General features: G+C 35.1%; 3 protein-coding genes across 4 annotated transcripts in view; 1 reads left to right on the top strand and 2 right to left on the bottom strand.

Moving 5' to 3' along the window:
* Positions 1 to 295: 295 nt before the first annotated feature.
* Spn85F (Serpin 85F) lies at positions 296 to 9,868 on the bottom strand. The gene is made up of 3 exons (XM_089647671.1): positions 8,919 to 9,868; positions 8,693 to 8,831; positions 296 to 900 (listed from the first exon to the last, which is right to left on the bottom strand). The coding sequence occupies exons 1-3, from the start codon at positions 9,801 to 9,803 to the stop codon at positions 767 to 769; spliced, it is 1,158 nt and encodes a 385-aa protein (XP_089503797.1). The 5' UTR covers positions 9,804 to 9,868; the 3' UTR covers positions 296 to 766.
* Positions 9,869 to 9,907: 39 nt separating this feature from the next.
* PolA1 (DNA polymerase alpha catalytic subunit) overlaps positions 9,908 to 24,514 on the top strand; it is a 32,092-nt gene continuing 17,485 nt past the window's right edge. Inside the window, exon 1 of one of the 2 annotated variants that reach the window (XM_089647669.1) lies at positions 9,908 to 9,936. The gene's annotated coding sequence lies outside the window, so the exon portion shown is untranslated. The remainder of the gene's footprint in view (positions 9,937 to 24,514) is intronic. The other variant, XM_089647670.1, reaches the window with a different exon arrangement.
* Positions 10,610 to 24,186, bottom strand: LOC149411140 (uncharacterized). Its single transcript, XM_089647645.1, has 3 exons — positions 23,850 to 24,186; positions 10,767 to 11,834; positions 10,610 to 10,633 (listed from the first exon to the last, which is right to left on the bottom strand). The coding sequence occupies exons 1-3, from the start codon at positions 24,072 to 24,074 to the stop codon at positions 10,610 to 10,612; spliced, it is 1,317 nt and encodes a 438-aa protein (XP_089503771.1). The 5' UTR covers positions 24,075 to 24,186.

The raw sequence follows: 24,514 nt of genomic DNA, 5'->3' as shown, positions 1-24,514 counted from the left end.
TGGTAGTTCCTATGATACAAAATTCTGATGGATTGAAAAAATTGGTGGAAGATGTCTAGAGGGGTACTTGTTTCAGACATTTAGTTATATTTATAAGTAGGTACTAGGCAAAATATTGACATAAATTTTCTTTAATCCTTCACAATTTTCTATGATCTTGTTGACAACTCCGTTGTAACTGTTTCTTAAAAGGTAGATACACTCAGTATCGTCCCGGTGAAAGATCACCATTCAGAATTGAAACGTTTGGAGCCAGATTCTTCCCCATCTCCTTCCCTTCCTTGCTATTTTCAGCCTTATAACCAAAGATATTAGAAGAACGAGATGTGCTATGCGCAGTTCGTACTGAGTGGAATTGTTTTGCCGAGTGTCGCCGGTTTTGTTCACCAATACTACTGCACACCTTCGCTTGCGCTAAGGTATCCGCACTAATACATAGAACAGATTTCTGTGCGTACACGTCCCGATACCGTTCAAAGTACCCTAATTAGGTAGTACTCCGGCTACGGTCCGGCGGCCAACATAGCATATCTCGTTCTTCTAATATCTTTGCTTATAACACACCCCAAATATTGGGGATGCATAGTCCCACTGGCTCCTGGAAAGGCGGGAGCAGTTGAACTCGTGCTGTATTCACATAAATTTAAAAGTGCGAAAGAGTGAGCAGTTACAACGGAGCTATACATCCTGCAAATTGTGCACTTGCGAGCAATGCCCGTACAAAATATATATTTCTAAAGCTTAGCTTTGTCGATTATTAATATTATCACAATATTCTGGAGTTGAGTGGGTTCATGATCTTCCCCGCCATCAGGGCAACGTGGAGCGATGAATCCATCACGAAAAATAGGAATGGATGTGTTGCCGCGAATTCAACAGGGGGTCGGTTGTAAGCATAACCTAAAAAAAATAACACTAATTAGTACAGTCGTATTGATCTTACTTCTCTGTAATGTGTATAAATACACTTTGATAGAAACATTATCTGTGGACTCCGGACTTCGGATTTTTTCCCTTCACTCGAAAAACATTCATAAGATTCCCTAGACGGCCTAGAACTAGGCAAATTCCAATGAATTTACCTACATTATTACTAACTGAAGTCCCCTACGTTGTCCTGGCTTTTAGTACTTACTATAACTACTTTTTAGTATTTTCATGTAGACAGGGACCTTCCTCTTGTTTTGAAGGTCATGTGTGCAAAATTTCATCAATCTCGGAATAAACTAGATTTGTATAAAAATCAAACGATAGCCGGCCGCTGCAGACAATCTTATTTATACATATGCCTACATGATGATGAATCTAATGTAATTAGATAGACTAGCACAGACCCGTAAAAAACATGGATAGTCTGAATTCTCGACAAATCAGTTCCAATTTTGAAAATGTTTATTAAAATACTTTTTTGGTTAAAAATATTATACTATAGGTAGGTACTTTATCGCTTGTATGAATTCTCTGAACAAACACCTCCAATTTTGAAAATGATACTTAAATTCCTTTGAAAAGTTATAGAGTTCATTGAACCGGGGTTACAGACAGACAGAGTCACAACCGAAATTAGAAATGAGAAATAGGCAACTACGAAAATACGACAAATTAAATTTTTTTAATAATAATTTGATAAGAAGTACCTATTCGTTGATTTTAAAAATCGCTCCCTTTATATTATATCGATTTTGGTTCATGTGTGATGTGTGAATAAGTAGGTAAGTACCTACTACTAGATCGGTGCACTTAGTAGACACTTCACTTTATTCCTTAGTTAAAAAAAAAAAGAAATACAACGGAATTACGCGGCAATACATGCAGATTTTAGCAATGGGCACGCAATAATTGAGGTCACGCTGACAGTATCCAGTATTATTCATCCATTTGTTTGATAAAGGATGACAATTCACCACAGATTGAAACTCCGCTATAATACGTCAATAATGATGCCTATAATAATTATCTAAGTAGGTATACAGATGGATTCACAATAAAACAACCATTCTCCGCTGTTTGCATTTGTCTTTGAAACATAAAAATTATGCTATTATCTTTGATTAGACATTTATATAATCAAAGGCTATTATATAAATAGAGGAAATAAATGAAAACTTCTTAAAAATGTTTTAGAGGTATAAAACACTCGTTTTTGTCCAATTGTCAAATTAGCCAAACGATTAATTTTGTTTCTTTCATAAATTTTCCGCCATTGATTCTTGGAAGACTCTTTCAGGTGTTTGTGTTTCTTTATTATTTACTTTCAGGATATGGGTTTCGGTCTTGTCCGACCGCTCACATTATATCCATACAAACGTTGTTTTATGGTAATATTTTAAATTAATAATAATGCCCGGTTTTTCGACAGCTTACCAATCACATTTTGGTATAGACGTAATAAAATTTAATTTTATAAGTTAGATTAATATACTAAAATAAAAACACCGGGTATAATTTATGTCTATATTGTATTCATTCATTCGTTGTTCATAACCGGTGTTATCAATTGAAAATAACTGTTTTTCACCTGTGGCGTAGCGGTAAACATCCACATAGAGATCTAATAAATGTCAATTTTATTGCATTTGCATAATCCTTTCGGACCCTGTACTCACAATTGTGAGGGTGAGTTCAACATTTAATTTCGGATGGTGCAAATGCTTCTATTAGTTTGGGACCGGACTCGATCGATTGTGAGCATGGCTAGCTACTTGAAAAATATTATTAGCTGGGTAAATTATATATTATATGACTAGAACGATGCTCAAAGCGATTTCGCATAAAACTTGATGTCTATCAAAAGATATCAACTGTTTATTGAAATTTCATCGCAAATAATCAATGATTTTTGTAAATGAATATATATGAATACTTTGTTCTACCGATACCTTTTTTGGCACTATTAAGACTCAGAACTCACAATAAATTGTGAGTAGGTATTGCTTTTTTTTCAAAAAATTGATTAATATTTTTTCCTCTCATTTTTTTTACCCTTATTCATATTATACAGTTAAAAAACAATAAAGCTCGAGTCTTAAAGGAATAATAGTAAAATTGGCATTCGAATTGTTATATTAAATAATTCCAGTTTGAATTAAGGGTGAAAGATGTGACGGTAAAAAAGTGACGGCTTTTTCGAATAAATCCAGAATGAAAGGATACTCTCAGTATCCCCCTGGTGAAAGACCACCATTCAGAATCGACTCATTGCTTGAAATGACTTTAGACGTGTTTCATGACAAAATATGAATAGTTAGGTATTCCCTACTTTCGTTTCCCCACTCCACTATCTATAGCTTAACAAATAACCCCAATTATTGTGGATGCCATCTTTCCACTTGTTCCAGACGGTTGGGAGCGGATGGGATATTTTTCTTAATTTAATGCACTGGCTCAGTTTGCCTCGAGGTACTTGCCCGCTGCAGATAGATGTGTTCGCAACGCCACTGTGTTTCAAACATGTATATTTTTCAAAGGTAAATTCTTTTTTTGTATTTAAAATGTATTTTTTGTCTATAATTTAAATAATTCTCAAAGATACAAGTAAAATAAACAAACCACAAAACAAATAATGTAAGTAGATAGGTGCTGACCCGCAATTGTTTATTTAGCGGGATTTTGTCTTCACAAGCACTTATGCTTTGTATGAAGTACCTCGCTGTTTATTCACTAAACACGAGTAGATGCTAATTCAAACAATGTTAATAACTCAGACTTCAGACAGATCGAGGATTTTTAAAAGACAGTAATTAATATGCTGATACTTACTAGTAGTCTTTGCTAAAGTTGTGTGTTACAAATTAACTAAATATTAATTTGCTTTCGTTGGAATAATTCTCTATTATGAAAAAAAACAACATTTTAACGATTTAAAATACTTTTGAATGATGTCAAAACATAACATTTGTAATGATTGAAATGGCTTTAGCCGTATTTAGTAATCGGATTTGCATCCTAATCTTCATCTCTCTCATTTTCTTCTCCCGCATCCTTCAGCCGCACATTATACAATTTTTCAACTTTTTAAGTAGAATAACATGTTTCAAGCATGCTGTATGCAAGCAATGCATTTCTGTGAGAACTTAGTTCATGTCAACTATGGCTGCGATACCTATAAATTCAAAACATACCATGCAGTGACGAAGAACATTTATGTTAACCGAGCGGTTGAATTATTAATTGATTGCTGGACGCCATGCGCAGCTAACAAGTGAATTTCGCAAGAATTGCGCATCGAAAAATGCGGATAGAGTTTCCAGAACGAAACGGTTTGTTTCCAAACAATGGTTTATCTCAGCATCACATCCGCAGAAGAAAATAATTACATTTAACGGCCCTCCGCATTTGTAAAGAATTCTTGTATTTACGAGGATTGCAATCGAAGAACAAGCTATGTAGCAGTTGGGCTATCGTTTCCACCAACAATTCCCGTTGGCTACCTTCCTCGGAAAGCCTACTATTAAGATGTCCGTTATTAGTAATCTAACTATTTTAAAATATACTTATAACTCTTGACAGGCCAAGATGCCAAACAAAACGTCTGTAAAAAAGTGGGTCTTCCGACAACCCCATGCATTTTTCTGTCACGGGCTTTTTAACTATAGAAATCACAATTATTCAGTCAATTATTAACGGTAACTTATGTATTTGCGCAGGAATACGTAAAATACTAAAATGATATGTCAAGTATGTAAGCTAATATTAGGAGGAGGGTACTATGTACTCCCCCACTTGGCTGCGGGATAATTAAAACATGAAGATCGTTTTAAAAATGTATTTATGTCAGGGTACAAGAATTGTTAAACAAGGACTGAGATTTCTAATTCTCGTTCAGTGTGTTGAATGACGCCTGTAAAAATGGTCAGAAAATGTATGTTTAATCAAATTTTAAAAAGAACACAAAATTTAAAAAAAGACTCAAATTAAGGGTTACTGATGAAATTATATAGGCGCGAATTTCACATTTCAATATGACACACTTTCACTGCCAAAATATGACACACGGACGGAATTATACTTATTACACGTGGATGAAAATACACTCGAAGAGAATTACACAATTAAAGTCACTAATTTAATAAATTACTGAATTGTATTTAAAGTAGTTAATAAAGCAAAATTATCATATAAATGCGTAAAGTGAATTTATAGATTCCGTCATATTGCGTGATGATATTATATTGTTTAAAATACTTTTAATTATTTTTTTTATGTTGTAAAGGAGACATCAAGGAAACATATATGTGAATTAATTTTACATTTAAATTGAATATAAAATAAACCATTTACAATCTTTTTTATGGTTACAGGTTAGGATTAGATTAGATATTAAAAGATTAAATATATTATTATCACATGGTAATTTATAATAATAAAATGTCCCCACGCACAACAATCTTAGGCAATTAAATCATTAACGATTAGCCTCGGAAAAAATACCGCGCTAGCGAAAATACAATGTCGCTGATAATCATTATTAGAGAAGCCATTGTTCTGTATTTGCAATCAATCTTCAGGTATAACAGACGTTTCCCCACAACCCAACAAATAAACGCATCAGATTCTAGTGAATCACATAATATGTGTATTATATATATATTATATAGACCCGCGGTCGCGGGTTCAATTTTCGGCTAGCCATTTCCATTTTTACCTTAAGGGCACTCGGGGTACGAGCCCATGGGCATGGGCCCCCAATCTGAGGGGGCTCCGGAGAAAGTTTCTCTTCTAAATTATCTAGCCCCTCCCCACTCAATCCTACATCATTGGACAGGCAACGTTTTCCGCTTATTATGATGGCAGTAACAGGTATTCAAATGTTGTCAGGTTTATAGCCTAGGAACGTTTGTCTATCTTTAAAAAAAGATTTAATGAATCAAAAATACTCATGTGAATCGATTTCCTTTATAAAAAAAACGTTGAAATATGATTCGTATTGCTTTAAGGGGCCGTTCAAGTATTATGTAAGCACTGTAAGGGGGCAGGGGGGTCTTTGCTTTGCTTATTTTTGATGACATGGGAGGGTGGGGGGGTCGAGATAGTGATTACATCAGCACTGCTCAGCAGTAGTTATTTTTTTTTACACATTGGCAATGGCAACCCACACATTGTCTATGTTTGAAAACCGAATACATATTCGGGGATTCCGACAAATAATTAATACGTTTAGTGAGGCATGGAACTGGCAAAGAAAGGATGAAAGTAGATTGAATGCTGTTGAAATGAGATCCCTGAGGCGTATGTGTGGTAAAACCATGTTTGATCGTGTGAGGAATGTGGAGATCCGCAAAGAGTGCAAGGCTGATGTAAGCGTAATGAGTAAGATTAAAGAAAGGGACGCTTAGATGGTTTGGGCATGTAGAGCGAATGAGCGAAGATAGGAGTGTAAGGAGGATATATGATGCAAATGCGAATGGTTGCAGAAGTCGGGGACGCCCGAGGAAGACATGGCACGATCAAGTGAATCAGATACTCGAGTCGGGCCATGTCAAGAGTCAGAATAATAGAAGAGTATGTATGAGACGATGTATGAATGTGAATGAGGCAAGGAGTGTGTGCCAAGACCGAGTTGTTTGGCGGTCCGTCCTCTCTGCCTACCCCTGCGAGGAAACGGCGTGATGGTTAGTTAGTTAGTTAGTTAGTTACTCGCTTAAAAAACAGAACACATTAACAGAAAAATGCATATAGGCACCAATTTTTATGTAAGCATGGGAGGGGGGGGGTGAGAGCTTTGCTTACTTTTGGTGACAAGGGGGAAGAGGGGGTAAATAATTGTAATAAATCTGCTTACATAATACTTGAACGGCCCCTTAGTTTATTTTTCAACATCAACCGTATAGTAATGTTCCAAATCGCTGTGTAGTTTTGTGTTTCGGAATTTTACGTAGGTAGGTAGGTACGTACTTATTTTCTTTTGGCTAAGCAACCAAACATGTTAGACTTTCCGTATCATTAAAATTCTGCAAATATAATTTTAAAAATCACTGTGGTCTTAAAAATAAGTACCCATCTCCGATAAAAAAGCAAAAAATCTTATGCCTTAAATCGGATGCCTTAGAAATATTTCCTTTACCATAAAATAAAATCCAAAAAACACCTTGTGTGTGATTCATTCCGCTCATTACTGTCATAATTTTTAATGAGTACGTAACCACGAATAAAATCAGACAGGTTTGTACATTCGTATGCCTTTTCATACTTATTAACAATCCAAAAACCCTGAAACAATAGCAGATTCAATAGGCAATCTTTCTGAATCAAGCGTGAAATAATAAATAGTGCGTTCAAAATAAAGTGCTTTTTTTAAAATTACAATAATGCAGGTACCATATACCATTATACATATTATAATTTCCTTCGAAACCTCAATATTAAAATGATATATTAAGGTTGAATTCATAAATCAATGTTCGTCAAATAATGCAAAAATTCCTACAACCAGTAACCAGGAATAGTGCACAAATTACCTGATGTGTCGTAAAGATACTTGTCTCTACGTCTCCAAGGTTCGTTTCCTGCAAAAATAGCTTAGTTTGAGTTTAAAAACGTGATGGTCCGTTGGTTTTATAATCGAAGAGTCCATTTCGAAGTTCAGATTAGTTTTTAGGGTCTTGGTCCGTTTAATGCGAATTTTACCATCTCATTCACAGACAATGCGCATCTTAGAATCCAATTGACTGTTTAATTAGCATAGAAGACCACATTTTTTAATTCTCTTTTATTTTTGTATAGAAGTATTCAAGTATTTTTCTAATATTATGTTTGAAGTTGGATGGGTTTCTATATTGGGCACAATAAACACATAAATAGACGATAGACGGGAGGACTGCTTCTATTGTGATCGCAAGGAGAATTCCATTCTAACCAATGAAAAAGAGAGACAAATAATGGATCTATTAGCGGTGTGTCTAGGTCCACAGCGAAAATCCTTGTTTTATGTCTACATTAATGTAGTGAGGGGCGTATTTGTTATAAAATTAATTCGTAAAATTTTCCAACCTTGAATATTTAATGAATCTTGAAATCAGAAACCGAAAATTTTTATAATAAGTCATTATGAATTTCTTCATTAAGAATCTTCTAGGCTCGAGTGACGACCAACAAATTCTTTTAAACCTTTTTCACTTGATGATGCACATGTTACCGTCGATTTTAGCCGTCTGCCTTTGAATTGAAAAACCACTCCACGATCACTGAGCCGGGTATTAAAATGAGAGAAAAATACCCAGTCATGGGAATTTGCCCCTGGCGTAAAAACTCCACACTTCCGTTTTACATGGCAAGATTTAGGATTCTCTATGGTGTTGGAATAATTAGCAATTGGTTTCAAATGGCTACAAGTTACAAGGTAGGTAACTAGCCAACACCTAGGGGCACCTAAACATCGTAGACCATTCATGGACATCATACCGTAACGAAGATGATAAAACAATGATGAGGTCTTTGAAGGATTTTCAATTTGTAGATTGGAACAGGAAATGAATTCGAAGAAGAACTTTAAGAAAATTACAAAAACCACACCTGCTAATGATGTCTCTTTTGGCCTTCCTCGTCTTAAAATAAAACATAAATAAATAAAAGTCTAACATTTGAGGGCATATTGAAGAAGTTTGTTTAACTAGAAAATTTTATTCTCTTAACAATTCTAGGTATTCATTCGGAATAGTTTTAGCTTTAAATAAAATTAAGTCTAAAAACTTACGTTTTACAACGCTGGGCTCCATGTATTTTCTTATCGTGACGGTGATGGCTTGTTCGATGTTTCTTGCATAAATATTTCTTTGGTCAGTCATTGGCTTGAAGTCTTCTTGTCTCGGTTCAAAGACATCGCAAATTCCCAGCTAAGAAAGTAAACAGCATTTAATAAACCAGACTTAAAAACAAACTAAAAATAAACGAATTCATGAAGTTAGCTTTTGTTTTTATACCTTTTGAAGGTCAGTTGTTAGGACGATCAATCCTTTAAGCATGAAAGCTGGCACCCAAGCTCTGACGTGAGTATCACTCAACATGTTATTGATATCTCTCAAGCTTGGCGCTTGTCTTGATCGCATATCCCTTACTAGATCATTGATGCCAAACTTATAATCTGGCAAAATAATCAGCAGATAGTAATCGGAAGTATCTAGCGGAAGTTTTACTGCCATTGACTTCAAATATGAGACGTAGGCGAATTCTAATATCGTATCATACGTCATATAAGTTATTTGCACTTTGTTGTAGCCGTTGGCCATGAAAGAATTCTGATATTGCATTCCACCTCCATCATTGTAACTGGGACTCCTATAAACAGGGCGGTAGAATCCAAGATGATCCATAAAAAATGGCGCAAAAACTTTCAATTTCTGTAACGACCTCTTTGTTCTGATGATGCTCATTTGCTTTTCTGTATTTTTCACCTGTATGGTTATTTTATAATCTTCGGTTGTTTCTATGAACGTGTTGATTATTGAACCTTCAGTGGTCAGGGCTTGATCATCTTCCTGTGATATACCATCTATTGTTGAGACTGGAGTGTTAGTAAATTCAATCGTGTTAAACATTTCTCTCATGAGAGTCATTCCCTTGGTAGAATTTTCAAGAGTTGTTAAATCTCCAACAAGATTTGCAGTTTGTTTAGCTGGTGTATTCTTTTCCAGCTGACCTATCGATCGAATTACTCTTTCAGTTGAATTGTTATCAAATTCATTGCTATCTGTTGTTTCAGTTGCGGGTGCCATCTCTGATGAAACTTCAGAGTCATCACCGTCACCAATATCGTTTGAACTGTCATTTATTGGACCGTTTAGAGATGTCGCTTCTATTGTTCTCATAGTTGTGCTTGACACATCGCTGAGTTTAGTATACAGTGTTGTGGGAAGTGTTGTGGGAAGTGTTGTGGGAAGTGTTGTGGGAAGTGTTGTGGGAAGTGTTGTGGGAAGTGTTGTTTGAAAATATGGTGTTAAAGTATTATCAAAAGTGCTCATCATCGAACTATCCGTGTCTTTTGTGGACCTAATTTCCCTTGAGTTGGTTGTGGGTTCGCCGTCGTCTGTCATATTCATCGCAGAATCATTATCTGCCGAATCCAAATCCTCGATTGAAGTTTTTTGAGATCCGGTTGTAGTTGTTTTGACAGATTCAGTTGTTGGATCCTCTTTTGATTCTAAGGAAGATTCCTCATCGCTGTTTCCAATAAATATGGTGCTCTCTGATTGAATTGTTTCAGCTGACAAAGAAGGTCTTGTTATTAAAAGAGTTGCCATATCTGATTCACTTTGAGTTGACATGTCAGAGATTTTCGTCGCCTCAGATTGTGAAGTTGGATCAGAAAATCCAACGGTTGTAGTTTTAGTAGTTTGTATTGTGGTTAGGGGTGTTGTTTCTACGAATTGAGTCGAGGAAGTTGCTGAAGTTGTTGAAACAGTTGATTGGATTGTAGGCTTAACTGTTAGTGTAGTAAGCGAAATAGAAGAAGTTGCTTCTGGTGTTTTTACTTCTTCAGATTCTGTAGTGAGTAGAGCTGTGGATGTTGTTAATGTTTGCTGTGTAGTTAATGAGACAGCTGTTGTTTCAGTGCTTTCATCGCTGTCATCAGAAAACATAGTTTCTGTTGGTGTTGTGGATTTCATTGTTGTAGTTAGCGGAACAGATGTTGTTTGAGCTGTTAATGGAACAGATGTTGTTGATTGCGGAGTTAATGGGACAGGCGTTGCTGACTGCGTAGTTGACGGAACAGTTGTTGTTGTTTGCTTAGTTGTCGGAACAAGCGTTGTTGTTTGTGTAGTTAGTGTAACAGGCGTTGTTGTCGGCGTTGTTATCGGCGTTGTTGTCGGCGTTGTTGTCGGCGTTGTTGTCGGCGTTGTTGTCGGCGTTGTTGTCGGCGTTGTTGTCGGCGTTGTTGTCGGCGTTGTTGTCGGCGTTGTCGGCGTTGTTGTCGGCGTTGTTGTCGGCGTTGTTGTCGGCGTTGTTGTCGGCGTTGTTGTCTGCGTTGTTGTTTGAGTAGTTAGTATAACAGGCTTTGTTGTCGGCGTTGTTGTTTGCGTTGTTGACGGAACAGGCGTTGTTGTTGTAGGCGTAGTTGTAGGAACTGGCGTTGTTGTCTGCGTAGTTAATAAAACAGGTGTTGTTTGTGTAGTATTTGGAATAGCACTTGTAGTTTCTTGTTTGTTAGTTGTTACTTCTACAGTCTTTGTAGTAGTGACAGCAGGCGTTATTTCAGTACTTTCTTCACTTCCCGAAAACCTATTATCCACTGTTTGTGGAACACGAGAAGTTGTTTGAACGTTTTCTCTTCTCGTCGTAGTCACGGGCTGTGTTGTTTGTGGAACATATGTTGTTGTTGCAGGGTCTTTTCGTTGAGTTGTGGACATGGTTACGGTAGATTTTTGAGTGAACGGAACAGGAGTAGTGGTCGGCGTGACTTTTTTAGTTGTTGTCATTGTCATTTCCATAGGTCGTGTAGTTTGTGGAATGTATGCAGTCGTCTCAGTGTTTTTTCGCGTAGTTGACATTTCAGATTGTGCATTTAGGGGTACAGAAGGTGTTGTTTTGGTTGTTTGTTGTCGCCTAGTAGTTTGGAATTGGGTGGTAAACGGAACAGAAGAAGTTGTTTGATAGTCTCTCGTCGTGTACATCCCTTCATCATAATATGCAGTCGGGGGTAGTACAGAGCTCGTGTAGGTGCTATAAGCCTCTGACATCTGAGAAACGGAAGGAACCTCCGAATTTGTAGGGCGAGGAGTCGGCATTTCAAAATCATAACCATAATACCTCAAAATGTCGAGATAATTTTGACGAAATGTGATGTTTTCATTGTTGAATGATAGTCCAGCAAGAAATCCTTCTTCCGGTATAAAATAGCTCTGAAACAAAAATGAGAACATCAGATAACATCAATAAATGTCAAAAACTAGTCAACGAATTTGATAATTAAAATAAACAATGATTCTAACTTGATGTAGGTACTTAATTGTAATGTTACGGCATCACTCGAACAATAGGGAGTGGATGAGAAGTTTGCTCGCTTGTATCGCTAATGTACTTCCTAAAAGTAATATTATAATTCAAGCCAAACAAGCTTATTACTTATTGCTAAGTATTTAAAATCATATTATAATTATTTATCAAGATAAGAACCTTTAATGCACCCGGTTCTTAGACAATGACAACAAAATTTTAGTATCCTGTACAGCGAAAACTTGTGAAAATGCTATTTCGGCATTGCCAATTTATAAATGAATGCGGATTTTTAAAGCATAGGTATATTATTTAGTGAATGTTGACACAACATAAGAGTATTCCTGTCGGGAGCAGTGGCCCCCATGGAAATTAGGATATCATAGTGGCACCTCGAATTCGGCAATGTTTTGGGGAGGAATTAATGAATTTAAAATTACCCATCATTTTAAAATCTAGTTGCTCAACATACGAGGACCGAAAAGTTTTTTTAGTTTTCGAAAAGAAAAGGAAAAAAAGGTTTAAAAAAATTTGAAATGTTTAAAAAAGGAAAAAAAGTTTTTGGGTTCTCTATGTCAGTGCTCCGCAACCGGTGTGCCGTGGCACACTTGTGCCGTGAGCCGGACACAGGTGTGCCGCGGTCAAATTCAATGAATTTGACATTTTACAATATATCATTACGTATTTAATACACAATGACAAAATATTTTTCATAATATTGTCTATTTTTGATTGTCTGCCGATACTGTTAAAAGACGTATTCACAATATATTACGAACACTGATTAGAAAACTTTTATTGGCTGAAAAGTTTGCGCTTCAGATCGACGAAACAACTGATATTAATAATAAAGCACAGTTGAAAGCTATTGTACGTTTCGTTAACGAGAACTTTATTAAATAACATTATTTATTTTGTAAGGAGGTTCAAAACGAACTACCGGTGAAGAAATTTTTCAAGTAACCGATGATTTCTTCAAAAATATATAATATTAAATGGAGCAATTGCATTGCTGCTTGCACGGATGGCGCTGCAGCAATGACGGGTAGTAAAAAGGGTTTTGTCTATTGTGTAAAACAAAAAAAATCCAACGTTACAATTTACACACTGCTGCATACATCGCGAAGCATTGACGGTCAAAAATTTACTGGAGAAACTTTTGAACACGATGAATGAATGCATTAAAATCGTAAACATAATTAAATCAAGAGCCCTAAACTCGCGAATCTTTGGAATACTTTGTGCATAAATGGGAGTCGAATATGAATCCTTATTGTTTTATACTGAAATTCGTTGGCTATCCCGAGGCAAAGTTTTGGCTAGATTGTTTGAGCTTCGTCACGAGGTGCGTGAGTTTCTTTTAAATCAAAATACGCGAGAACTATATCAGCACCTCGATGATAATTACTGGATAGCCAAACTTGCATACATGGCTGATATATTCGAGCATTTGAATGAACTTAATAACGAACTATGGCAGAAAGAGTTGCAAAAAGGATGTTTGGAAATGTACCAAAGGACCTACCATAGTACAATTGAAAACAAACAATTAACTGTGGATCTGGCCCAACAACATTTAAGTATGCTTCAGCAGAAATTTGGTCAATATTTTTATTCCATTAATACGGAACAATACGATTGGATTCGAAATCCTTTTGCAACCAATGCAATAAATTCAACAGAAGCACTGCCTCTGCAAATTCGAGAGGAATTTACAGATTTAAATAATGACATGACATTAAAACTTCACTTCTCCGAAGATCCATTAGATGTTTTCTGGATTTACGTTAAAAAAGAATATCCGCGCATTTTCGTCACAGCATTCCATTTTCAACGACATATTATGTGAGCAAAGTTTTTCAACGCTTGTATTAATTAAAAATGATAATCGGTCATGCTTAAAAGGTCTTGACCAAGAAATTCGGGTTGCGCTGTCAAAAATTGAGCCGAATATAAAACTTTTGTGTTCATTGAAACAAGCGCAGGTTAAATTAACAATTAATCGTTCATTAATTTATTATTATTATTTTATAATAATTATTAAGGTTGCGTAAAATTAAATATGTTATAGTTATATGTATGTATGTATACTTTTCAAATAAAAAACAAGAAATTAATTTAATACCTATATATTTTAGCTTTCGGTGTGCCGCGGAATTCTAGGAAGAAATTTGGTGTGTCGTAGGTGAGAAAAGGTTGCGGAGCACTGCTCTATGTGACGTAGATTCTTCAGTTTCCCGCTTGGACCTGAAAATCTGCAATTCGTTTTTAATGTATGCTTCGGTTATTATTCCAGTTAATTTTGCAAAATTCCTTGCAAAAAAAAGGTCTTGTAGTTTTGAATTTTTGTTAAAACCAATTTTTAGAACTCAGCAAACCTCGCGCCCGGCGTTACCCGGCAAAAACAGTAAAATTTAGGCACTTGTTTTCGTTTTTTTACTTGTTAATATTTTTAATAGTAGAGTAAATTTGCTAAAAACTGAGCACAAGATAAGCTATGTAAATATGAAGATTTCTGAGATACAAATAAAAAAGTCATTTAAAAATAATAAGAAAAAATAACAAAAGCATTTAATATCTCCTAAAGTATGGGGTGTATACAATTTTCAATAACTGAAGCATGAGATGAAGTTTGTATGCTAAAACGTTCCTGAGATATACAAAATGTATTAACCACATGGGTAGGGTAGATATGCGAGTATATTTCATTTTTTAGTAATATAACTTGTCAGTCAAAATAGCAAAATTCCTTGCAAAGTCTCATTTGGGTTGCCACAGTGATTCAAAAACCAAGTACCACGTACCCCGCGCCTCGCAAAAACAGTAAAATTTAGGCACTTTTTTTCATTAATATTATATATTACGATATATCAAAATGTATGATTTTAGATTTTCACGGCCAAAAGTATTAAAAAAATTCAAAACTATCCGACCTTTTGCAAAAAATTACTATATTCTATTATATTTCTAACTCCATAAATATAACAAAAACTTCAAATGTTATATAAAATGACCAATCGATCGTAAAATAATTACCTATATTCCTTGTACGCAAATAAATCGATCGTCATATTTATCCAATAGGTCATTCCGATTCCCATTCCCTCCAAAATAAATATGTTTCCATGAATCACGAATGTAATAAACCAAATAAAAGTATGTCAATATTTACACATCATTTCGTATGGCGGAAGAATAATAGGCCTAAACGCTTGATTATTTCACAAATGAAAGTTCGTATCGATGGGCCTAATTCTGGTCAGCGGACATAATATTGCATTGCACGGTTAGTCCACCAATATAACCCTAATTGGACATACAATGGCCAGGCAAGGTCGGAATAATGACCACTTTTTGTCCAAAAGTTAATAACTGTTATCTACAGTTCTATCGGGATCGTCTGTCATTTAATATCAAAATGATGGGCGCCATTATTGACAAATAGAAAATAACAGGTGATTTGTGATTGCGTGCTGACCACAATCGTGATTTTTTTATTGACTATTCACACAACTTACCTACGTAACGAGATTGTTTTTATATATAATTAAAGAATTGGACGATTTTACGAATATTACGAGTTTACACAAAGCAGTCTGGAGTTCTTAAGACTTTTTCGGGGAATAAAAATGTATTTCATGTTTTACTTGTTTCTACCCTAATAACTAACATAATTTTTTTTTTACTTATGGTATTCAAGTCAAGGAAAACATTTAAAATACTAAAATTACAGCGTCCACCTAGTCCATAGTAAAGGATAATTTTAAGTCCATAAAAATAAATAAGAACGCATTATTAAATCAATTCTATCGCACAAGTCGTCACTGCTGATTAGATTAGATAATATTGTATTTATAAAATAAATATACTCATAACCTTATCAACGTGGTAAATTCGACATTTCAAACTTCATTCATTAGTAATATTAATTCAATTCAAGCATAAATAATTAACAATATCATTACATGACAAATTATGCAAATATTACACACTTTCGTCAAAGGCTTGAAATCGAGTTTGTTGTTTAAAATAAAATTTCCAGTATTCTCTTCACATAGTTCTTATTATCCCAGAACTTTCTATCCTTCCTTTCCTCAAAAATAATCTCCAAAGATGACAAAGGCCTTATTTTCCTCAAGGCCTCCTGTGTGAAGCTAACCTATTTTCCTCAAGGCCTTCTGTATGAAGCTAACCTAAAAAATGTCAAAATACACTCTATTTCATATCACATTCGCAACCGATCTCAAACCTTTCTGACCACCTTGAACCTCACCATTTTCCCTCCCAAAATGCTTCCCCCAAATAATTAATTTGTCGATACCACCAAATAACCTATAATATTAACACATTATTATATAAGCAATAATTAGTCGCCTGTAACATCAATACAAATTGAAAATATCTCCCAAGTAAAAGTAAATGCCGCCGACGGGAATTGAACCCGCGCCTTCTACTTATTAGTTACTTATTATCTACTTATTATAATTATTACTAGTGCTACGCATAAAAATCTTGTCTTAAAAACATTAGTTTAAAATTAAAAAAAATTATAATATTAACAATACGTCCAGTGATAGGTGGCGATATAACTCTAGCCGCTAGAGGGAGCCAGTGTAGCATGTCGACTTTGACATTTCTTTCAATGGCGGCAAATTGAATTTATTTAGTACTTGGTGGCAGTGTTTTGTGCTTTCTAATTAGTATTTTGATCAATATTGAAAAAAATAATGTTTCATAAAGTAAGTTCCGTGGTTCAGTTTACGAGCAAACAACAAAAACACTCCCAAGTCATTTTTCCAGCTACCAAAAAACATTGTAAGTGAAATGATTTCATTAAATCCTAGCAAATATTTTTTTAAATATTTTATTTATTTATTTTAATATAGATCATATGGGTTACATTAATACATACATATTTTGCAAAATATAATATTTAGGTTCATAATTGGTCATGTATACCTTATCAGAAAAGAGGAGCTCTTGTGCCTGATAAGGGAGCCACGATTCTTACTTAGATTCTATGTTATAATGTTATGTGTAAACTATATATAATAATATATATTTTTTTACAATTAATTTTTTTGGAAAAAATGTTCGTAAAACGTGGATTACACCATGAATTTATTATTATTTATTATTATGATTATTTATTGGACAATTTGTATAGCGCCGCTTGTGTGAGATATCACCTCAGAGGCGCTATAAAAATTGTATGATTAATTCAGCAAAGCTGTGTTAGTTCCATGTAGCATTCTGTGTTCAAGTTGAAGTTATAAATTATCGTCAATGTTAAATTATGTCCAAAACACATTTTTGTATTTTTATGTGACAAGAGCGCCATAAATAAGACACTCACAGCGCCCCTGTCCGTACAGCGTACAGGCGGGAGAGTTATATCGCCACCCCGTTAGCTTTGTGAGGCGGATTAGGGTAGGTGCTGTAGAAAAGCATTTATTAATGCGGGGCTTGAATAGGTTCGGGTTTGTGGGTCAACGAATGCCCGCTCCATTCATTCCCCGGCGGGATTGTTGAGGTCCACATGGCGACGCCTTAGACTGGCTCGCAGACCTAGATGTCCCCCTCTGACCCCCCCGTACGAAAGAAGAAGTATATGAAGGAGGAAAGCAGAATTTCGAATATATATAATTGTGAGAAATATTAATGTTTAAAAAACATGTGTAATATATTGACATTATGTATATTGATATACAGGGTGTATCGGCACTAACCCGACAAACTTTAACCAGCTATTCCTTAGCACATTTGGAGTAAAAAATGTTATGTACACTTTGCTGTCCGGTAACATTTTTTTTCTTTTAAAAACAAAAAATAAATAAAATTTCCACACTCCGCTACTGCCCACAGTATAGGGGTAAAATAATTGGCAACGCCGCGCTACTGTCATCTCTTTCACACATATTCTGTCTCAAGTCCCGTGTGGTTCCCGCCACCCCGTCTCGTATCAGTGGTCAGTGCTGTTTTGGGAGTTCGCATGTCATCAAGTTTCTAGTTTCGTTTTTGTTTTGTTATCTAAGTTTTTACTGTTGAAATATGCCCCTCAATTATCCACCTGCCGAGCAAGCAGATATTGTTTTTGTTTATGGATTTTGCAATGGAAATTCACGAGCAGCCGTAAGGGAGTATCGCATGAGGTTTCCTGGAAGACGCGTCCCACACCATGCTACCTTTGTCCAGGTTTGTACCCTATCAATTGTTTATTGAAACTATTTACATTCATTGATAATGCCAAAAAGCGCTTTTGAAATTTAAACTGGGAACATTAAAAACATAACAAGGGGCCACCAACTTTAAAAATGTAAATTGTACTTTAGGTGATTTGTGTTCAGTGGTCACTAAACGGCGTTTTAAAAAGTTAATTAATTTTAATCTCTAATAAATGCATCATTCACTGCAATTGAATTCACTCCCTTTCTCACCATGGGATTATTTAAATTACTTGAATTCAATTTCACCCCTGTGAATCCAAGATATCAACCGTACCTAGTTAAGAAAATTATAATTTAAAACACTTTGTTATACATTTTACTATAAAAAAATGAAATAAATGAAGAGAAAACGTAAGTTTTCTGATATGTGCCTAAAATAAGTGTTCTTTAAAAATAAAATGAGTGAAAAAGCCCGCGATTGTTTATTTGACATTATTACTGAGCTGAATAATAAAAGCAGTTGTTATTTGTTGTTTTGTTTCAGATGTATCAACAATTGCGTGACTGTGGCATCGGACGGATTGAAGGCGCCGGCGGAGGACACAACATCGTTCCTGTGGCAGTTGAGGAGAGAATCCTGAACTTAATTACCGAAGACCCCACGCTGTCCGTGCGTCGGGTCGCTCTGATGATAGGACACAGGGAACACATGGCGGTATGGAGAGTTCTGAAGAAGCACGGGCTCAAACCTTTTCACTATAGGCGCTGCCAAGGCCTCATGGAGAATGACCACTTTTCCAGAGTCGTGTACTGCAGAAGAATGCTGCATAATGTCATAAGAGATGCAGACTTCATGAAAAACATATTGTTTACCGAAGAAGCACAGTTCACTAAAACAGGAGTGCTAAATGTGCACAACTTGCACCATTGGGCTGAACAAAACCCCAAGCTTGTTCGGGAGTCGTCGAGCCAGGACAGATTTTCCATCAACATGTGGGCAGGAATCCTGGGAAATCAAATACTCGGTCCAATCGAGTTGCCTCCCAGACTAAATGGACCGATGTATTTGGAGTTCTTACAAGTGCAACTGGGCGAGATTCTGGAAGATGTGAACCTCGAATTACTACGGAGAATGTGGTTCCAGCACGATGGAGCCCCACCACACTATTCGATTGCCGTGCGGAACTACTTGGATGTCGAGTTTCCTGGTCGTTGGATAGGCCGTGGAAGTCCGGCCATTGCTTGGCCACCAAGATCACCCGACCTGACCCCCCTGGATTACTACCTGTGGGGGGCTCTCAAGGAAAAAGTGTATGCTAAGCCAATAGCCTCAAGAGAGCAACTGCTCGAACGAGTGATGGAAGCCGCTGCAGAAATTAAAGCAAATCCTGCAAACTTAAATAATCAAAATATAACAAGACTACACGCTTGCATCGAAAATAATGGTAGTCACTTCGAACAAATGCTCCAATAAAAAAATTAACATAAACTACATGTCCGCATTTTCATTTATTATTTATTGGTAAAATTCTCACAATGTCATTCATTTACACATCAATATTACCTACATATCAATATTTAATAAAATCTGTAGAAGAGTATGCCCGTCGGCATTCAACAAGTTTTTCGACAAGTGTGTCGAAAAGCGTCTTCTCTCTTTCCTACACACTAAATATTAATGGTTAAAAATGAGACGACTGATGCTTGTAAGCGCGCCAATACGTAAAAACAACGAAACTCGAATAAGAATTGCCAGGTGGGTTTTTTAATCGCTTTAATCTGACTTTAAACAATAATTAAACACGTAAAAATTATTTAATATAATATTACAGTACAGTACTTTGAACCTTCGCAATAAATTTATTTGATTTTAAGTTTAGTTTGTAGAACTCCATTTCAATTTAGAGATTTTTTTTATTTTAACAGTCTTATTAAAAAATTTATAAAAACAGTGTGTTTATAAACAAGTTCTGCTAGTTGTAATTATTATTACGCGTGACAGCTGTTTCACCTTCTGACGGCATTATCAAACTTTGGTAAAGCCACTTACAGACGACGTAAGTGATAACTTTCTTTTTTTATTATTCTGGCTTTATTGATTTCCGAGTAAATTGTCGTAAATTATTATTTGCTAATCCCAATATTATTTGCTAATGCTAATAATTAAGTGAAATTTTAAACAATGCAATAATAGGATTATTGCATTGTTAATTTCACTTAATGTCGTTGGTATTTCCAACTGATGACTCAGGGGTTTATTTCCCTGAATAATTAAGTATTTTGGGGTCTAATTATTATGCATTTCATTACATCCGATAATTTAAACAATTTTTATGTTGAATTGGGGTAAGTTTTATGGCTAAGGGAAGGAGTGGAAGGTGAGGAAGTACCTGGATATTCAGATCTGGTCACCAAATACGGCTAGTCATTTCAAGCAACGTTTAAATTCTAAACCTGGATATTCAGATCTGGTCACCAAATACGGCTAGTCATTTCAAGCAACGTTTAAATTCTGAACCTGGATATTCAGATCTGGTCACCAAATACGGCTAGTCATTTCAAGCAACGTTTAAATTCTGAATTAATTAATCAATTACGAAAAAGCGTGGGGTTAAGAATATTTTTTTTAAATTATAGTTGTAATTTATTGTCGATTTTTTAAAAAAATTGCGATATTTTAAATAAAATTTAATAATTATTGTTTAAATAAATTAGCAATCTGGCAGCATTCATTTGCAGGTGGTCAATCCAATGCAGTCATGACGTTTGTGTGAGTGCTTTCCTTTGTCTCAGTGTGTTGCGCAGCAGTTTTATATGAACCGTTTTTTGATTCATCGGGATTGTTTTTAAAACTATACATTCTTTGTACCTTCAAATTAGTGGAAATAAACTTAAGTGTGTCAAGCTGCTCGTTATATTCCGGTAATTCTGGAAGGCTTTTAACATAAGCAATAATATTCATAAATCACATTCCGCGAAGTTGTAAATAACTAAATTTATTAAAAAATATACGTTGTAGGATAGCCTAGCAAGTAACATTTTGACAGAGCACTTACGGTGATTTAAAAAACAACGGCGCTGTTCAAATAATCCAATTATTATTATTGATAAGTACCTAAGTGAGGAAAATTGTTTTTAAAAGTGCTCAGAATTATTGGACTTCGATTATAAATTCAGGAAATCTACTAATTAGTTTCTTAGTTTCAAAATTAGACTATTTAATACGTGAAACGCGTAAGAGGTGAAACCAAAGCATTCCAGAGGTGAAACAATTTAGATACAAAAATAAAACTGATGTGTACAATACAAGAAGACAATCAGTGATTCGCATACGAAAAATGTGAATAATCATTATTGTTAAATAAAATATTTCTTTTCTGGTACTGGATTATGTAATACGGGCTTCGTTCGCAGCAACACGCGAGAGTTGCGATGTTGCTTTCAAATTTTGACAAAGGATAAAACAGTGGTGACATGTGGTGAAAATATGTTTAATTAATTTTTTATTAAAAAAAAACGTTACCGGACAGCAAAGTGCACATAACATTTTTTACTCCAAATGTGCTAAGGAATAGCTGGTTAAAGTTTGTCGGGTTAGTGCCGATACACCCTGTATATGATATACATAATAGATAATAAGTATATTTATTACTTTTCTAAACCATCAAAGACAGAGTTATTAACCGTTTTAATACTTTTTCACTGTATGAGCAAAGAAAGTAGAATGTACGGGAAACGTCAAAAATTGGAGATATTATTAATATTTTAGGGTATTTGATACCACAGATGTTTTTTTTGTTTAGTACCTACCTACTACCTATCCATTAAGATGAAGCTAATTCGAATCTTGTGGAAAGTATGATATTAATGCACATACCCTAATTTCGTAACGATATAAAACTTGTTTTAAAATTCATGCAGTTAAAAACAAAATGCAGTGCCTACCTTCGTAAAGAATGATTAGAAATAAAAGAAAAAAGGTTAATTTGAAACCGGTCTTGCATTCCCTAAATAAACAACGCATCAAAATTTCTTGCGTAAACTAAGAGGGAAAATTACGTAACAATGTACACGTAATCTGTTATTTAATTTAACACATTTGTTTCTGTATTCATAACATGAGACTTTTTCCCAAATGACTGCTTTTAAAATATATATTCGTAGATAATAATTACCAAATTAATACTTATAGATAAGGTAGGTACCTACAAAAATATTTTTATAAAACAACTTGGTACTCTTGGCTACCTTGGTAAAAAAAACTGATAAACAAATTATTATTTCTATTCATACGCCCCATAAAAGGATTTAAACAAGCGTCATGATAATCACCTACTCACTCATTGGATTCAAATAAGAATCTCATTAGATCGCAGCACGTACATATATGTAGGGTTTTCGAATAAGAGGTGTTATTTTGATATTCAATCGTAAAAGATCAATGGTTTCGTTGCTTGTAAAGTAGACGTTGTCCAGATCAATATTATCCAATTCCCGCCATAAAAAATCATTAATCATCTCTCGATAGCGCAATCCATTCACCGTAACTGTTGCTCCAGCCTCATTTTCGAAAAAGTAAGGTCCAATGACTCCACCGGACCATAAACCGCACCAAACAGTCACACGTTGAGGATAGAGAGGCTTTTCAACAATTATTGGGTTTTCCGAGCCCCAGATGCGACAATTTTGCTTGTTGACGAAGCCACCGAGGTAGAAATGGGCCTCATCAATCAAGATGATTTGCATTTGATTCACTCAATTGAATTTTAATAATTTCAATGCGTTGTTGAAGCGTGTATCGTTCCATTTTTATTAATAGCGTAGTTTCTACTTGTCAAATGTCAAAAAAAGACAGCTTCAAAAGTAACATCTACCGAAATAGCGGGCTATTCAAAATAACACCTCTTATTTGAAAACCCTTTATATACATTATATACTTACGTGATATTTTTATCTAATATTTTGACACGCAAAATTTAAAATGGATGTTTATAAATTCTATAAAAATTCAATATTAGATATTTAAATGAAACTGAGAGCTTACTACGATTATACTTGCATCTATTGAAAATAATAGTTCGATGTTCGATTCTAACCGCGGGACCTTCAGATATAAATAATAATAAAAAAATCTTGAAAAATTATGAAGGTTATTTCACCAGGCCACTACAATAACAAATGTGTTAGTTAAAAAATATGTTCATATAAGTTATAATTTCACAGAGTTGGCGTAGGTTAGGTTAGACGACCCGAACTAGATCCGAATAGACAGGTAGGAGCTCTGTTGCAAGGTGGTAAAAGCATCGACTCTGAATGCAGAAGTTGCGGGCACGTAACACGGCACGTTCAAATAAAAAAGTATTTTTTATTGCACTGCGTTCCTGGAGGACAACTTGCAGTATCTTTAGACCTTTTTTATTTTATTTAAATGACAAATACATATAATATTATTATAAGCCACTGCATAAACATTTGAAATAAATATTGTTTTACAGTTAAAAAATCCAAGCAAATACAAAAAAAATATTAATATAAAATTGAGAAGTTGGAAATAATTACTTTTATAATCATGATTAGTTTGTTAGAACAGGCACTGCCTTTACCCCACACAGAAGGCCCTGCTGTTCTTCAACATTTTTTTTTAATGTACCTATACGAATCTGGCAAACCAGAGGTTAAGTATATACTTATTTAATGCCCTTTCTAAGAACTAAAAAATAAGTGAATAATAATTTTATTAAAAAACATATTTACCCTTAGCTTCCTGTGTATATCCCGAAATCCAACTCGTAGAATATTTCTGTCCGCCGGGATTTGCATCGTGTCCCTAATTTGTAGGGCGGAATACCCTTCGACGCCCTCATACAGCGCAACAAGGATCCCCGTTAGTCCGTACGGAGAAAACGCAATGTTGTTATCATTCAAAAAATTATGCTCGTACAAAACATTAACTCCTAATCGATTTGTTATATCAATCATATAATCCAGCGGTCTGTAATTCCTCTTAGGACTCCACGGCTCAGAATCCAATGGGACTTCATAAGAACATAGGGCACTTTGAAAAACAAACACAGTTATCGCGACGTTTAGCGGCCGGATTTGTAAAAACATCATGTCGTGTTAACTCGGAAACGTCTGAGCCCCGAATGGCAGCCATGGAAGGATTCGACATGGGATGAGTCGTTACTCCATCAAACCAGTAGAGCGCTCTCGCCTTTTATTTTTACCATCAGCAATCCCAAGCTCAAGGCTATTGAAGGTGAACGAACCTGTATCTTCTAATGCCGTTTCGTACTTGGCGCCATTTTTGGCCATTGATTATTTCTGATCGTTGATTTAATTTTCTAGCAAGATATTGGTAATTTTAGCAGGTAGGTATTTAGTATTGTCATATAAAGATTGATTGTCGGAGGATGTGG

The sequence above is a fragment of the Hesperophylax consimilis genome, chromosome 26 (assembly GCF_061612785.1).
Source record: "Hesperophylax consimilis isolate HC1 chromosome 26, BYU_Hcon_1.0, whole genome shotgun sequence".
Lineage (NCBI taxonomy): Eukaryota > Metazoa > Arthropoda > Insecta > Trichoptera > Limnephilidae > Hesperophylax > Hesperophylax consimilis.
This window is presented reverse-complemented; position numbering and strand designations above follow the sequence as displayed.

Bases quoted from the DNA above. Each gene is read 5' to 3' on its own strand.
- Spn85F (XM_089647671.1), bottom strand. From the start codon at position 9,803: ATGAGAACAATAGAAGCGACATCTCTAAACGGTCCAATAAATGACAGT. The intron at 8,832-8,918 runs GTATAAAAACAA...TTACTTTCTTAG, and splicing joins TAACAACTGACCTTCAAAAG to CTGGGAATTTGCGATGTCTT. The intron at 901-8,692 runs GTAAGTTTTTAG...TATTTTTTTTAG, and splicing joins GGAGCCCAGCGTTGTAAAAC to GTTATGCTTACAACCGACCC.
- LOC149411140 (XM_089647645.1), bottom strand. From the start codon at position 24,074: ATGATTGATATAACAAATCGATTAGGAGTTAATGTTTTGTACGAGCAT. The intron at 11,835-23,849 runs GTAAATATGTTT...TTTTTGTTTCAG, and splicing joins ATATACACAGGAAGCTAAGG to AGCTATTTTATACCGGAAGA. The intron at 10,634-10,766 runs GTTACACTAACT...TTCCATTAACAG, and splicing joins CAACGCCGACAACAACGCCT to CTCAAACAACATCTGTTCCG.